General features: G+C 34.9%; 1 protein-coding gene across 6 annotated transcripts in view; it reads left to right on the top strand.

Annotated features, from left to right (window-relative positions):
- STXBP4 (syntaxin binding protein 4) overlaps positions 1–16,689 on the top strand; it is a 167,972-nt gene that overhangs the window by 46,405 nt on the left and 104,878 nt on the right. For all 6 annotated transcript variants that reach the window (XR_004326646.1, XM_032498458.1, XM_014553675.2 and 3 more), the window contains 2 exons: positions 5,791–5,887; positions 7,876–7,967. Coding sequence is in view for 5 of the 6 variants with exons in the window: in XM_032498458.1 (XP_032354349.1) it covers positions 5,791–5,887; positions 7,876–7,967 (189 nt within the window). In the remaining variant the exon portion in view is untranslated. The remainder of the gene's footprint in view (positions 1–5,790; positions 5,888–7,875; positions 7,968–16,689) is intronic.

Genomic DNA, 16,689 nt, shown 5'->3' with positions numbered 1-16,689 from the left:
TGTGGGGGCATGGGCTTAACGTCTGAGCTGTCTGTTCTATATCAATGATGTATGTACCTGTTTTTGTGTCAGTACCACACTGTTTTGATTACTGTGGCTTTGCAGTATAGACTGATGTCTGGAAGGCTTATACCTTCAGCTTTGTTCTTTTTTTCTCAAGATTGTTTTGGCAATTCAAGATCTTCTGTGGTTTCATATGAATTTTAGGATTATTTGTTCTTGTTCTTGAAAAATGTCCTGGGTATTTTGATAGGGATTGCATTAAACCTATAAATTGCTTTGAGTAGTATGGCCATTTTAACAATATTAATTCTCCCAACCCAAGAACAGGGAATATCTTTATACTTCAACTTCCTTCATCAGTGTTTTATATTTCAAGGTTTATCTTTCACCTCCTTGGTTGAGTTTATTCCTAGATATTTTATTCTTTTTGATGTGATTTTAAACAGGATTGCTTTTTACTTTCTCTTTCTGATTATTAGTATATACAGATTTCTGTATATTAATCTTGTATCCTGCTACCTTGTTGATATCATTTATTAGTTCTAACAGTTCTGTGTGGAGACCTTAGGAGTATATATAGAGTATCATGTTATCTGCTAACAGTGACTGTTTTACGTCTTCATTTCCAATTTAGATAACTTTTAAATTGGTAGAGTGGATTTGATGTGGATGTCAGTCACGTTTTTCCTTAGGGTGTGCTGGCAGCTGTCACCTTGGTAGGGGGTGTGGTTGGTGATGGAGGAGCCTAGAGCATGTGCAGAGTGCGAGGGGGGATATCCTCTCTACTTGGTGGCTATCACCACCCTCTCAGGGGTGGGATCTGCTCCCAAGTTGCTGGAGCAGAAGCCTTGAAGGTTGGGGTCAAACCATCTCTGTTCCATCTAAATCTGTGTCTTTCCTTCTCCCTGCACCGGGACCTTTGCCTAAAAGGAGAGGAGTGCTGAAGCAAGTGGGGCTCGTGCACTTAGAGAGGTCTGAAACTCTGCCTGTGTCAGCGTCTGCAGCTCTGCTCATGTGCAGCCCATGACCACATATTTTCCCTGGTCATGGTCACCCCAGATCTGGTGCTGCACTGTGGCATGAAGTGAGTAGGGCTAGAGCACTTGCTCAGCTTGGGCTGGCTCACGCAGCAAGCTGATTGCAGGAAATATGGTTGCCACACTGCTGTCAGAAATCTGGGCTGCTTTTGGGGTGGCTCTTGAGTAAGCACCAACAGTGGCTACCACTGCCCTACCTAGGCTGTACCCCACACCCCTAGGTCACCTATGTGTCCTGAGGTCAAGTCTTTTCCCAGGTCCTGGCTTCCCTAGATTCAGTGCCACACTGATGTGGAATGAGTAGGGGTGGGGCGATCTCTTTTCTTGGGCTGGGGAGTGTGGCAAGAGGGTGCAGCTGCAAGGGCAGACCTCTCTCCACCCCACCTGGGCGCAGGCCAGCACCTGCTCACTCCTCCTGAGTGGAGTCTAGGCTTTTCCAGCCTGCTGTCTGTCCCAGCAGCTCTCCAAGCAGCCGAGGAGGCTTATCTCCTATGTGTAGGACCCCAGGACTAGGACTCCCAGGCTGTGGCTCAACCTGCTCACTCTTGGGGCGAATGTTCACCCATGCAGTCTCCCTTTCCTCTGAGTCCCCTCCCAGGGACACAAGTCTCAACCAGATCACTTTTCTTCGTGTCCTACCCAGTTACAATGTATCTTCCCTTCAGCTTTGGTTGTACAGGAGTCCTGCCAGTTTCCAGCTAGTTTTCCGTGAGCATTGTTGCACATGTAGATGTGTTTTTGATGTGTTTGGGGGGAAAGTGTGCCTCGGGCTGGCTGGATAGGGAAATAGCCTGTGACTGCTAATGAGGATGGGGTTTCTTTTGCAGGTGATGAAAATTTTCTGGAATTAGATGGTTGAGGTACAACTTTGTGAATATACTAAAAGCCACTTAACTGTGCTCTGAAACAGTGAACTTTTTGTGCATTATATCTCAATAAATCTGTTACTAATAAAAAGTCACTATCGAAATATACACACACACATACACATATATATATGCACACACATACCTACACAGAATGGTACCATTTATACAAAAATCAAAACCTAAAAATATTTTTAAAACTATTCATCATATATATTTATAAAAATATGAACTAATGGTATAAAAAACATACTGGGAACTGTCTATAAGAATCTCCATTAAAAAGAGAATGTAAGAAAGTGAAAAGTTACACCAAAAACTGAAAGAAAATATTTGTAACACACATAACACATACAATGCTGGTATCCAAGACAGCTGAAGAACTCCTAGAAATAAATCAGAAAAAGACCCACCAATACAGTTCCCAGGTGTATACCCTGAAGAAATTTTTACCCATGTGCTGTAATAGGTATGTACAAGAATGTTCATTGCTGGTAAACAGAAACCCCCAATGTTCATCTACAGGAGGATGGATAAATAAATTGTGGCATATTAATCTAATCAAATACTACATTAGTGAAAGTGAAGGTATTAATGTTTCAGTGCCATATAACCACATGGATGAATGATAAAGCCATCCTGTAGGGTAGAAGACCAAGTTTCAGAAGACCGTCACATGTTAATGAAGCTAAAAAAACAGCCAAAAAACCCCCAAACAAACAAAAAACTTATTAGGGATACATAGTGACAAACCATTTTAAAATGAATAACATGGAATAATAATGACATATTTCCTTAGTTGTGGTCACCTCTAGTGTAGCAGGACAGGAGTAAGTGACATAAATTCAACAGTATTGGCGGTTTTGTAATTCTTAAATGGATTCATGGATGTGTCATTTTATTGTCCTGCTTTAAAACTTATATATTTGTTATATGGATGTTTTTAGTACATTTCAAATATGTAATAAAATGCTTGGAAATATTAAAATGCTTGGGGAGAAGTTCAGAAAGGACTTTTGCAATGTTTTGTTACAGTGAAAGTCGGAAGTAAATATACTTAAATGCTAAGCTTTAATTATTATTATAATAATTTTAAGAAGCATACAAAAGAACTAAAATGCACAGAATAGAAAGCTGTGATATACTGATGTTTTTTTAAAAAACATGCAACACTGTATATGGTGTATTTAATTTTTGCAAAAATACAGTTTTTTAATATATGTGTATATTATATTCATAGCAAAAAGTGGGAAAATTACACAGCAAACTATCAACAGTGTTTGTCTCTGGAGCAGTGGTTCTCAAGGGCAAGGATACAGGTTTTTTGCCTCAGGGGACATCTGGCAATGTCTGGGACATTTTCAGTTTTCACAATTGGGAGAATGCCGCTAAATTAGGAATCACTAACAGAAAAATACTTTCTAAAACTTTCTGTCTGAAAATTTAAAACGTATTGCTAAATAATTTGTAAGTCAGAGACATTGATAATAAATGTGTAAAAGAAGTTAAATCTCACTTGTAGTTAGGAAAATTCAAATTAATAAACATACTACTTCATATCTAATATTGTGACAAAAATGAAGGTGTGAAAACAGAAAATGCTGTTAAGAAAGTAGAAAAATAGAAGTGCTTATATACTAGTGCTGTGCATAAATTGATACGACCAGTTTGGAGAGCAATTTTACATAATCTAATAAGGTTAACAATATATATACCCTATGACTCAACGTTTCCTCTTCTAGGGATGTACTGTAGAGAAATTTTCACACATCTATACAAGGAGACATGTATAATATCTTGGAATAAAAAACAGACTGTAGTAATTATAAAAGCCTATCAATTAGGGAATGGATAATAAGTTATAATACATTTACACAGTTGGACACCATTTAAAGCTAAAATAAGTGAACTAGTTATGCAGTTAACAATATTCAGCAACTGTGAAATCATAGCACTGAGGTAAAAAAATAATGTGTAAGTTTATTCTCTTGTTTTATACTATTCATGTAAAATCTTAAATGCACGAGAGTACATATTATTAAGGGATAAATGTAATAATGGCATCAAATCATGGACAGGAAGGGCACACCAACCTTAGGATAATGGTTCCTGCTGAAGAACAACAGGGAAAGCTTTCAACCAAGCCTGTAATGTTCATTTCTTAAAAAGAAAAACATATATATATACATATAGCAAATGAAACTGAGTATATATTTGATGATAGTGAGTAAATGGGTGTTCTCTGTATTATTCTCCTGTTTTCTGTTGGTCTATTTGGAATATTTTTTATGACGGAAGGAAAAGAATATCAAAAGTCAAGAATCATTGTTCCATGTTATGCAAGGCAAGTATTTATAACTTGTAGACAGGGTAGGCAGATGATGCTAGAGTAAGCTCCAGAATCACTTTTGAAGGCATCTTTCCTGATGTTTTTCCCTTCCTCCGGTCTCTCTCTCTCACTGTGCCCAGCCACCTATACATTGACCAGTTTGTTTTTGCCATAACATATCCTGTACACACTTGTATTAAATTACGTACTGCACTAATTACAGTTATTTACATGTTATTCTCACCCTAGATGCCATAGCTCTTTGAGGGTAGCGTTTATATCTTGTTTGTGTATCCTTTTGCATAGTTTAGCGCCTGACAAATAGTCAGCACTAAATAAATACTTGGTAAATAAAATGATAGATAATGGGACAGATTTCAAAGGAGGAAGAAATATGCAAAGGACAATGACCAATATTAACCTTTACCTACATTTTAGTTTTGATAGTTCTTGCCAGAATCCAATAATAGGGCATCTAGTGAGGTCCTATGCATCAGTTAAGGCTAATTTGCTCTGTGTGACCTGAGAACCTAAAATAACAGTGGTTTCCATTAGAAATGTATTTCTCTCACACCAAGAAGAAGCCTGAAGGAAGGTAACTGAGGGCAGGGACCAAGGTTCTACATGCTTTGACTATGTTTCTCTTCCACTATATTTATTGAGGTAGCTCACGAACCAAGATGACTACTTAAATTCCAGCCATCTTTTCTTTTTTCTATCCTTTTCTTTCCTTTCTTCTTTCATCTTTCTTTTTCTTCTTTTAATTAAGCTCAAAGGCAAAGGGAAAAGAGGTACCTACATCTGCTTTTGAAAGGCTTCCCAGAAGTTCCCTACAAGTTCACCTTATTATATACATAGTCTTATGACCTCACCAAGCTGCAGAAGGGACTGGGAAATATCTTTTAGGTGGATGACAATGCTTCTAGCTAAAAATTATGGTTCTGTTGCTAAAGAACAAGAAGAGAATGGACATTGAAATAACAGGTAGCAGTCTCTGAAATTCTGATCAGCTACAGGTACTGAAAGAGAAGTAGAAAGAAGTGGATTCCAGAGAAAGCTTTTGAGTTTTCCATTTCTGTTAAGCCTGCCCATAAACAAACCAATAATTAGAATATTTTGTACTTAACCCAGTTCCTGTCAACCTCAGTTTTGGTCTCAAATACAAAATACTGACAAAATATCCATGTTTTAGGGTGCTGCTTACAGAAATTAACGTTAAATTGGATTTTGTAGGGTTTCCTTGCTATTTTTCTTCTGCCATGTCTCATATTTTAAACTAAGGAATAGCTTGAATTTTGGTTTTAGGTATATGCTTATCAATTCAGCTTCAGCCAAAGTGCTAGCCTTGAAGGAAAAAATAAATGAGGTGGTGGTAGATCAAGAAGCTAATATTTTACAGAAAATTAATCCATAAATAGTCAGCAGACTTTCTTTGGGCATGGTTGCTGTTCCTGATACTGATTCTCCTCACTGGGTTGTAAAATAGAGAAGTAGTGAAAAGTTTTGTTCTTTGGAGATTTGAAAAATTGCTTAGTACAGGTCCTTTTCCTTCCAGGCTCTAAATTATCTTGGCATTCAGCCCACAAAGGAACAGCAGCAAACCCTGAGACAGCAGGTGCAAGCAGACCCAAAGGGGACCGTGTCTTTTGGAGGTAATATTAGCTTCTTCATGTTGTATCATCATAGAAACTTAGTCAAAGAGTTATTGTCACCCATTTTCATTAAGAGTGTCTCTTCTTTAGGAGGGAAGGAAAAATAAAGCCACATCTATTTCAGGTTCCTTAATCAGTACTCTAAAAACTCAGCTAGAATTTCTGGCCCGACTGGGTCAGCAGAAAGGAGAACTTTCTTAGAATCTTTCAACTTTAAAATATCATCATTCTATCATATGCTTTTTTATTTTTAATTTATTACATAAACGTTGCTTTAGTAATAACAAAAGAAAGAGTACCAAATGTAGAAGCCCAGTTCTGCTCCTGTGAAATTCGAACCTTTTTTCAGCCAATATGGTATAATAAATATTTTTATGATGCTGTGTATTTATTCTCATTCTCACTATGTAATTATTACTAAAGATAGCGTAATGTCGACATACTCAGTTGACATATTGTAAAGCCTTTCGACTATTGGGAACTTGGGCTGGTTTTTTCCATTAACTGATAACATAAATAAATCTAAATTTAATAGTTTTTTCCTTCTTTCTCTGATTCCCGGACAGGCTTAGGAATTGAAAGCATCGGGTACATAAGGCTGTGTGTAGGCAGGGCATTTAAACCAGAATCGCTGGAAATCTGGGAAGGAGCAATTATGTATACTGTTCCCTGCCCCCTCTCAAGCAGTCCAGCAACTACCACTCCCTTACCCTTGGAGAGGAAAACAAGTACCTAAACGCTATATCTGTCGTTGCCAGCAACTAGGGAATTTGAGGGCACGTGCGGTGAATTATCACTCACAACACACACCCAGATTGCTCAGTGATATTTGCAATCATGTTCACACTCTGTAGGCAAGAAGTTGTAGGATGCTCTCTGAAGAAGCTGAACAAAAGATCAAAATAGCTGGCTCCCGATTACTCTGTAGTAAAACCCACTAGTTAACAAAGCAAGTTATACACACTAAATTTCTAATCAATGATTTAGTACCTGATTTCTTCTCAAATATGAACTCAGAGCCAAAGGCCACCAGATAGTTGGAGAAATTCTCCAACATAAAATATAGAGCCCAGAAGTATCAGACAAATAGAAAAAGAGGAACTCAGAAAAAAGAAAAAAAAGGAAATATTGCAAGAGCAGAAGAGAACTTCAGGTAAACCATAATTAGCATCTTAGAAAATATAAGCAAAGCTAAGAGTAGGATATTGTAAAATAGGAGCAATTAAAAGGATCCTTGGAAATTAAAAATATAATAGCTAAAATGTTAAAAAAAAATTGAAGATAGATGAACAGGTCACACGCCATATCCGAAGAAGCTTACAGTTTGCTAGGATGGCATCAGGCAGTGCTCTACAATAGTCAAGAGAACATGCCTTTGAGTCAGATCTCAAGTGGAATCCTGCTCCACTGCTTATCTGCCAAGTAGTCTTGGGAACTTGAAGACAGTTAACTTATCTTAGCCCCAGACTGCTGTGAAATGGAGAGGATAAGAGGACCTACGTCAGATAATTTAGAAGATGAATTGTGAAGTGCCGTGCATGGCATACACAAGCTGTAACAGAAACATTAGCTGTTGCAATTATTATTACTATTATTATTATTATTGTTATTATGCCTTGAGTTCTTTCAGTTAGATCATAATCGCAAATCATAATATTGTCATATGTTTCAGAAAAAAGTTCTACTCATGATAAAAGAGTTGGAGAGATAGTTATGCCTGTGATGTGAATCTGCTCTTTTATTATCATGACTGATTTATTAACTTCAGCAAGGTTAAGCAAAGTGAGTGAAGACCAGTTTATTTCTTACTTCTTATATGTATTTAAATGTATCTGTCATTTCAATTAGTACTATTTTAAGGTAATTTATTCAAGTTAAATTTTAAGCATTAGTTAGAACATATAGCTTCAAATTCATATAGAAAAAAGGTACGATTTACTTAAGTGAAGTTAAATGCTGTGTTCTTACTGAAATGTGTTCCATTTTAGATTTTGTCCAGGTTGCCAGAAACTTGTTTTGCTTGCAGTTGGATGAAGTAAATGTCGGCGCACGTGAAATTTCCAACATATTAGATTCACAGGTAGAGTACGCCCTATGCAATTGTCTTCTTTGTGCTTAAATCATAAATCTTGAATGTTATGTTGTCATACAGGTAGGCTTTCTTTTATATTTTACTTTTTAAACATAAATTATGCAACTAATACATGCTTCTTGGATAAATATATGAAATACAGATTAATTTAAAATCAAGAAACGTATTAAAGAAATTACTAGGAACCTGATGCCCTGTTACCCCCGTGTGCCTTTCCAGTTACCAGTGCTCGCCCTCCTCCCTGACCCCAGTCGAGGTAACTAACTACTCTTTTGTCTTCTAACAAGATGGATTGGTTTTGCCTCTTTGTGCTTTATGTAAAATGGAATTGTGTGAAGTCGATTAACTTCATAACTCGTTTGTCGTACTCATTTATATTGTCAAATCTTTCCATCCTTTTCTCTATGGATTTTTGATATTGTTATATTATTAAGGACAGTCTTCCCAATGTATATTAAACATAATGTATTATATATAAATAACTTATTTTTGTCTATGCATGAAGTTGGGCCCCAGATGGATAACCAAGTCCTCTTATTCCACCATCATTTATTCGGTAACCGTCCTTCTCCATTTTTGCCCCTAATTTGAAATACAAACTTATCATCTACTAAATTTCATCTGGATACACAGATCTGTTTCTAGACAACCACTCTGTCCCATTGATCCATTTCCCTCTTCTAGTACATTATTATTTTAATTACTCTAGCTTTATAGTTCTAGGTGTTAAGGCCTTAATTTTTTTTTTTTTTTTTATTTCTTGGTTTTGATCATCTACATGACCTTTAGAATCATTTTGCCATGGTAAATTCAATTGGGCCTTTCTTTTTTTAATTGGAATTGAAGTTAGAGGATGGTTTGGAAGAGGTGAACATGGTTAATTTTTCCATTCATTTAGGTCTTTGTTGATGTTTTGGAAAGAGAAAATTTCTTCCTATACATTTTGAATATTTCTTGTTAGGTTGAAATAGATCTGCTACAGTTTTTGATACTATTGGAAATGGGAATTTTTTTTACAATTGTATTTTCTAATTGATGATTAGTAAAGTTACTAATTTTTGAATGGTCATTTTAAATGATACATTTTATTGAAATTCCTTATTCCAGTTATTTCTCTTGGGTTGTATAGGTAGACACTAGAAATTGATTATGCTTTTGTCTCTTTCACAAATTTTTACTTTTTTCTGAATATTATTGAATAGGAGCTACCAAAGTGAGCAAGAAATTAATTTCCGTGATATTTGAGCCATTTAAAAAAAGCTAGCATTATCTCATCTAATAAATAAGTTTTACAGTTGACCCTTGAAGAACATGGGTTTGAACTGCACATGTCCACTGATATACGGATTATTTTTTCAATAGTAAATACTGCAGTACTGTGCAATCCAAGGTTTGCTGCATTCTTGTATGCAAAACCACAGATATGGAGGGCCTACCGTAAAGTCATACTCAGATCTTCAACTTTGTGGAGGATTGCTGTCCCTTACTGCTATATTGTTCAAGGATTGTTCCGATATTTCTAGAACAATTTAAATAATAGAAACTTTCTTTGTTCCTTTAAGGTTTGAAAATGTTTCCATTTGCCAAATTGTTTGGGCCTACATCTTCAGGAGAGGAGACACTTACTACTTATTTTAATGTCATTTGAGGTTATTCTGTTCAAGTTTTTATCCTTTTCTTGAATAATTTTGTTAATGTACATCTTCCTCAAAAATATTTTCCTTTCATCAAGATATTAAAACTTATTAAACATTCACGTGGGTTTTTCTTGGGTTTTTAATCCTTATTTTTGATGATACTACTTTTTATTTTACAGATGTGCTACACAATTTTTACAAAGTAATCACATCCGCAGGTTTTTATAGGTCTTATTTTAATTATCAATCAACAGAATGTAAATAGTTTCCATGGTGATTGCTTATTTGACCCTTATTTTGAACTATTTTAAACATTTTCTAGTTATATAGTTTCCTTTCGGATACTGATGTCTAATTTAATTCCACTGAGGTTAGATACATATTCTATACGGTATTGATCCTTTGACCATACACACAGCATATAGTCAACTTTATGGCATGTTTCCCATCTTTTAAAAGCATGTGTATTCTGGACTTAGTGAGTGCATTGCTCTATATCAGTAGGCCAGTGTTATTAATCACGTGGTTCAATTTTTCTATTTTTTTTAATTTTCTATTTCCATACTCCTTTTTTGCTCATCTTTTACTGCATTGCCAGTTACTGAGAGAAAGGTGTTCTAAAATTTCCCCCTACTTAGTTCTGATAATTTTTGCTTTACATATCATAAGGCTGTATTATTAGATGCATACAATTTTAGAATTATTGTGTTCTGATAGGATATTGAATCTCTTCACCTCTAGAATGTTTCTTGCCTTAAATGAACTTAGTCTATTGTGTAGCCATACCACCTTCCTTGTGGTTGGTGTTTTGGTTTAGTTTCCAATGATTATAAATATAGTTTTTTAAGTTATAATTAACATGCAATATTACATTAGTTTCAGGTATATAACAGAGAACAATACTTTTATACATTCTGAAATGATCACAGCATTAAAACCAGCTACCATCCATCACCTTACAAAGTTGTTACAATATTATTGACTATATTCCTGATGTATACATTACATCCCTGTGACTTATTTATTTGATAGGTGGAAGTTTGCACCTCTTAATACCCTTCATCAACTTCACATCCACTTCCACCTACGTCCCCTCTAGCAAACACCTGTTTGTTTTCTGTATCTGTGAGTCTGTTTCTGTTTGTTTTGTTTGTTCATTTGTTTTGTTTTTTAGATTCTGCATGTAAGTGAGATCATACAATATCTGTTTTTTTTCTGTCTAAGTTATTTCACTTAGCATAGTATCCTCCAGGTCCATCCATATTGCTGCAAATGGCAAGATATATTCTTTTTCAGCTGACTAATGTTCACACACAACACATCTTGTTTATGTATTCATCTGTCAGTGGACACTTAGGTCCCCTTCGTATCTTGGGTATTGTAAATGGTGCTCAGTGAAAGAGGAGTACATGTATATCTCTGAATTAGTGTTTTATTTTTCTTTGGATAAATACCCAGAAATGGAAGTGCTGGATTGTGTGGTACTTCTGTTTTTAGATTTTTTAGGAACTTCCAGATTGTTTTCCATAGTGGCTGCAACAATTTACAATCCCACCAGCAGTTTATGAGGGTTCCTTTTCATGACATCCTCGCAAACGCTTGTTTGTTGTCTTTAGATGATTGTCATTTTGACAGATGTGAGGTGGTATCTCACTGTAGTTTTGATTCACATTTCCCTGATGATTAGTGTTGTTGAGCACCTTTTCATGTCCCTGTTGGCCATCTATATGTCTTCTTTGGAAGATGTCTATTCAGTTCCTTTGCCCGTTTTTTAATCAGGTTGCTTTTTTGATTATGAGTTGTACAACTTTTCATATTTTGGATATCAACCCATTATTGAATGTATCATTTGCAAATATCTTCTCCCATTCAGTAGATAGCCTTTTCATTTTATTGGGAGTTTTGCTGTGCAAAAGATTTTTAGTTTGATGTAGTCCTATGTGTTTATTTTTGCTTTTCTTGCTCTTGTCTGAGAACTATTCTAGTTCTATGAAAAATCTCATTGATATTTTGATAAGGATTGCACCTGAATCTGTAGATTGCTTTGGGTAGTATGGACAGTTTAATGGTATTGATTCCTCCAGTCCATGAGGACAGTGTATCTTCCCATTCATTAATTTGTTTTCAATTTCTTTCCTTGGTGTCTTATACTTTTTAGAGTACAGATCTGTCACCTCCTTGGCTATAATCATTCCTAGATATTCTATGATTTTTGATACAATCATCAATGAGATTGTTTTCTTGATTTCTTTTTCTGATAGTTCATTATTAGTGTATAGAAATGCAACAGATTTCTGTATATTAATTTTGTATCCCACAACTTTCCTGAATTCATTTACTGGTTCTAATAGCTTTTTGGTGGACTCTTTGAGGCTTCTATATATGGTATCATGTCATCTGCATATAGTGACAGTTTACTTCTGCCTTTCCAATATAGATGCCTTTTATTTCTTTTTCTTGTCTGATTGATATGGTTGGAACCTCCATTACTGTATTAAATAAAAGTGAATGCAAGAGTGGGCATCCTTGTCCTGTTCATGATCTTAGAGGAAATGCTTTCAGCTTTTCACCATGGGATATGATGTCGGCTATGGGTTTGTCATACATGGCCTTTATTTTGTTGAGCTATCCCTCTATACCCACTTTGTTGAGAGTTTTTATCATAAATGGATGTTGAATTTTGTCAAATGCTTTTTCTGCATCCATTGAGATGATCATATGATTTTTATCCTTTTTTTGTTAATGTGGTGTGTCACATTAGTTGATTTACATATGTTAAACCATCCTTGCATCCCTGGGATAAATCCGACTTGGTCATGGTATATGATCATTTTCATCTGTTGTTGAATTCAGTTTGCTAATATTTTTTCAGGATTTTTTCATCTGTATTCATCAAGGATATTGGCCTATATTTTTTTCTTTTTTTGTGATGTCTTTGATTTTGGTCTCAGGGTAATCCTGGCCTCGTAAAATGAATTTATAAGTGTTCCTTCCTCTTCAGTTTTTTGGAATAATTTGAGAAGGATAGGTATTAATCTTTTTTAAATTTTTGGTAGAATTCACCTGTGAAGCCATCTGGACCTGGACTTTTGTTTTAGGGAGTTTTTTGATTACTGTTTAAATTTCCTCACTAGTAATCAATCTATTCAGATTCTCTATTTCTTCATGATTCATTCTTGGAAGATTGTATGTTTCTAGAAATGTATCCATTTCCTCTAGATTGTCTAATTTGTTGACATATAATTGTTCACAATATTCTCTTATGATCCTTTGTATTTCTGTGGGTTGGTTATAATTCCACATTTTTCATTTCATATTTAGTTATTGAGACTTTCTTTCTTTTTTCTTTGGTCTGACTAAAGGTTTGTCAGTTTTATCTTTTCAAAGAACTAACTCTTATTTTCATCGATTCTTTTCTGTTTTTTTAAATCTCTATTTCATTTATTTTTGGTCTGATTTTTGTTATTTTCTTTCATATACTAACTTGTTCTTTTTTTTAGTTCTTGTAAATTTACACTTAGATTTTTTTATTTAAGATTTTTCTTGTTTCTTATAGGCCTATATCACTATAAAATTACCTCTTAGAACTACTTTTGCTACAACACATAGATTTTGGACAGTTGTGTTTCCATTTTCATTTATCTCAAGGTATCTTTTGCTTTCCTCTTTGAATTTCTTCATTGACCCATTGGTTGTTTCATAGTATGGTATTTAGTTTCCATGTATTTGTATTTTTTCCAATTTTCTTCTTGTAGTTGATTTCTAGTTTCACACTATTGTAGGTGGAAAAGATGCTTGATATGATTTCAGACTTATTAAATTTACTGAATTTGTTTTATGGCCTAACATGTGATCTATCCTAGAGAATATTTCATGTACAATTGAAAAGAATGTTTATTCTGCTGCTTTTGAATAGAATGTTCTCTATATATCTGTTAAGTTCATGTGATTAATGTGTCATCTAAGACCATGGTTTCTTTATTGATTTTCTCTCTGGATGATCTGTCCAATGATGTAAGTGGGGCGTTAAAGTCTCCTACTATTATTGTTTTGCTGTCTATTTCTCCCTTATGTCTGTTAACATTTGCCTTGTATATTTAGGTGTTCCTACTTTAGGAGCATAAATGTTTACAAAGGTTATATTTTCTTGTTGGATTGATCTCTTTATCATTATATAATGCATTTCCTTGTCTTTTGTTATCGTCTTTTTTTTAAATCTGTTTTGTCTGACATGAATATGAGTACCCCAGCTTTCTTTTTGTTTTCCATTATATGGAATATTTTTCCATCTCTTCATTTTCAGTCTATGTGTGTCTTTACATTTAAGGTGAGTTTCTTGTAGACAGCATATAGATAGATCTTGGCTTTTTATCCATACATAAAAAATGGACTAAATGGAGTATTTAGTCCATTTACATTTAAAGTAATTATTCATAGGGTATGTACATACTGCCATTGTTTTACATTGTTTTCTGGTTATTTTTGTAATTCTTCTCTGTTCTATCTTCTCTCCGATTCATTCCTTTGTGATTTTATGGATTCCTTTATTGTTATGTTTGTATTCTTTTTTTTTTTTTTGTATCTATTGTAGGTTTTTGGTTTGTGGTTATCATGAGGTTCATATAGTTAGCATGTATGTCTAACTGTCTATTTTAAACTGATAGTCACTAAAATTCAAAGGCATTCTAAAAGCACTGTGTTTTTACTCCCCCAGCCCATGTTTTACATTTTTGATGTCTTATTTTATATCTTTTTGTTTTGTATGTCCCTTAACTACTTATTGTAGTTACAGCTGTTTGTACCACTTTTGCCTTTTAACCTTCATACTAGCTTTCTAAGTGGGTGACCCCCTGCAACTGCTATACATTTGCCTTTATCAGTGAGATTTTTCCTTTCATGTATTGTATTTTTTCTAGTTGTAGCCTTTTCTTTTCTGCTTAAAGAAGACCCTTCAATTTCTTGTCAGGCTGCTTTACTCTCAGTCTTGCCAGTCTTGTCAGGCTGGTTACTACTCAGTCTAAGAAACTCTATTTCTCCTTCAATTCTAATTGTTAGCCTTACCAGATAGAGTGTTCTAGATTGTAAGGGTTTTTTTTTTTTTCTCTTTCTGCATTTTGAATATATCATGCCACCTCCTCTGCCCTGTAAAGAAAAAAAAGAAAAATCAGCTGATGGTCATATGGGGTTTCCCTTTTACATAATTAGTTATTTTTCTCTTAATGCCTTTACGATACTCTTTTTATCTTTAACTTTTGCCTATTTTAATTATAATATGCCTTAGTGGAAATCTCTTTGGGTTCATCTTGTTTGGGACTCTCTGTACTTCCTTTACCTGGATAATCAGGTAGCACAGAGAGTTCCTGTTTATCACAGAAGTACCTGTTCCTGCAGGCCGAGCTTTATCCCTGGGGAGATCTGCGCTCAAGGCTGCCTTGGTGGGGCAGCTGGAGCCAGAGTGGGCATGCACTAGAGGGAGGCCTAGGGGAACTCAAATGATGGCACTGACTGGCTCCCCTAACCCCAGAGAGGGTTCCAGCAGTTCCATGCCCATTTAGCTGAAGCTGTAGGTTTAGCAAATGGATTTTCTTCCTGTATCGTCTAGGTGCCCTTTACACTCCTGTTTTTCAGTTGTGTCCCAGGGCAGGCAAGTCTGCACTCAGGCCCCTCAGCATCATCCCTCCCTATTGCAGGCTGCCACATTGGTGGTGGGGTCCCCATGGATACCATGTCTCATCTTTCCTACCCATTTCTGTATAATCCTATGTACAGTAGCTGTTCAGTCAGCCCTTGGATCTTCTTCAAAAGGAATTTCTCTATATGTAGGTGTAGACTGGGTATGTCAGTGGAAAAAGGTGAGCTCAGGGTCTTCCTATGCCACCATCTTGGGTCCCTCTTAAATATTTTTCTTTTTTAATGAAAACTCTTGTGTAACTCTTTTAAATATATCTATTGAAATTTAAATATTCAGTTTGTGATACTCATAATCAACTATTTAGAGGAAACTTTATGCACCAGTTCTTATTCTCAGAAATTTATCATCTTTCCTTTTCCTCTGTTAACTCTTCTGTTCCATATTGCACTAGAATGTTATCCTGATATGTTTTAATTTCAAGTATACACTGTGCTTAAAAATCTTTCATTAATCACCTGTTATTTTGCTGCCAAATAATTTAGATAAATTGAAATATATTTATTTTAATTAAAAATGTTCATAAGTTCTTACATATTAAAGTTTTCTGAATTGAGTAGTAATCATACTATTGATACACAATTAGTCAAGAATATAAATATGTAAGTTTTGATAAATGATTTTTATAAAAGTAATTTTTTTAACATAAATTAATATTTCAGTGGGATGGAAGGATTATTTGGAATCCAGCTCTGTCATTCATAAGATTTCCATATTTGCACGGGCATTTCTGGACTCTATCCTGCTGGTTTATTTGGCTTCATAGGTCTTGGTATCTGATTAGACATACTTTCTTACCCTGTTATTATTTTTAAATATTGCTTTGGCTAATCTTTGCTCTTATCTTGTCTGAATAAATTCTAGCAAAAATCCTTGCTATATTGAGTTTGTAGATTATTATGGGAAGAATCAACATAAATTTAAATCCTTTTTATTGCTGAACTTGTTTTGGCTTCTTATTTATTTATGTGTTCTTGAATGGCATAGTAATCCTTTTGATGTATTTTTATTCCAAAGCAAGCATTATTAATTTTGTTAAATTTATTTCTAGCTACCTTATACTTTTTTTTGCCATTATAATAAATAGTGGGGTTTTTTTTTTTTAAGACTTTATTTTAGAGCAGTTTCAGGTTCACAGCAAAATTATGGGGAAGGTACAGAGATTTCCTAAAAACCCTCTGCCTCTACACACGCATAGCCTTCTCTGTCATCAACATCCTCCAGCAGAGCGGTACCTCTGTTAAAACTGATGAATCTACGTCGACACATCATAATCTTCCAAAGCCCATGGTTCACTCTTGGTATTGTACGTTCTGTCTGGGTTTGAACAACCATAATGATGTGTATCGATCATTATGGTCTCATACAGAGTATTTTTACTACA

The sequence above is a fragment of the Camelus ferus genome, chromosome 16 (genome assembly GCF_009834535.1).
Source record: "Camelus ferus isolate YT-003-E chromosome 16, BCGSAC_Cfer_1.0, whole genome shotgun sequence".
Classification (NCBI taxonomy): Eukaryota; Metazoa; Chordata; class Mammalia; order Artiodactyla; family Camelidae; genus Camelus; species Camelus ferus.
The sequence above is the reverse complement of the archived record's forward strand: the minus strand, read 5'-3'. Positions and strand labels throughout refer to the sequence as shown.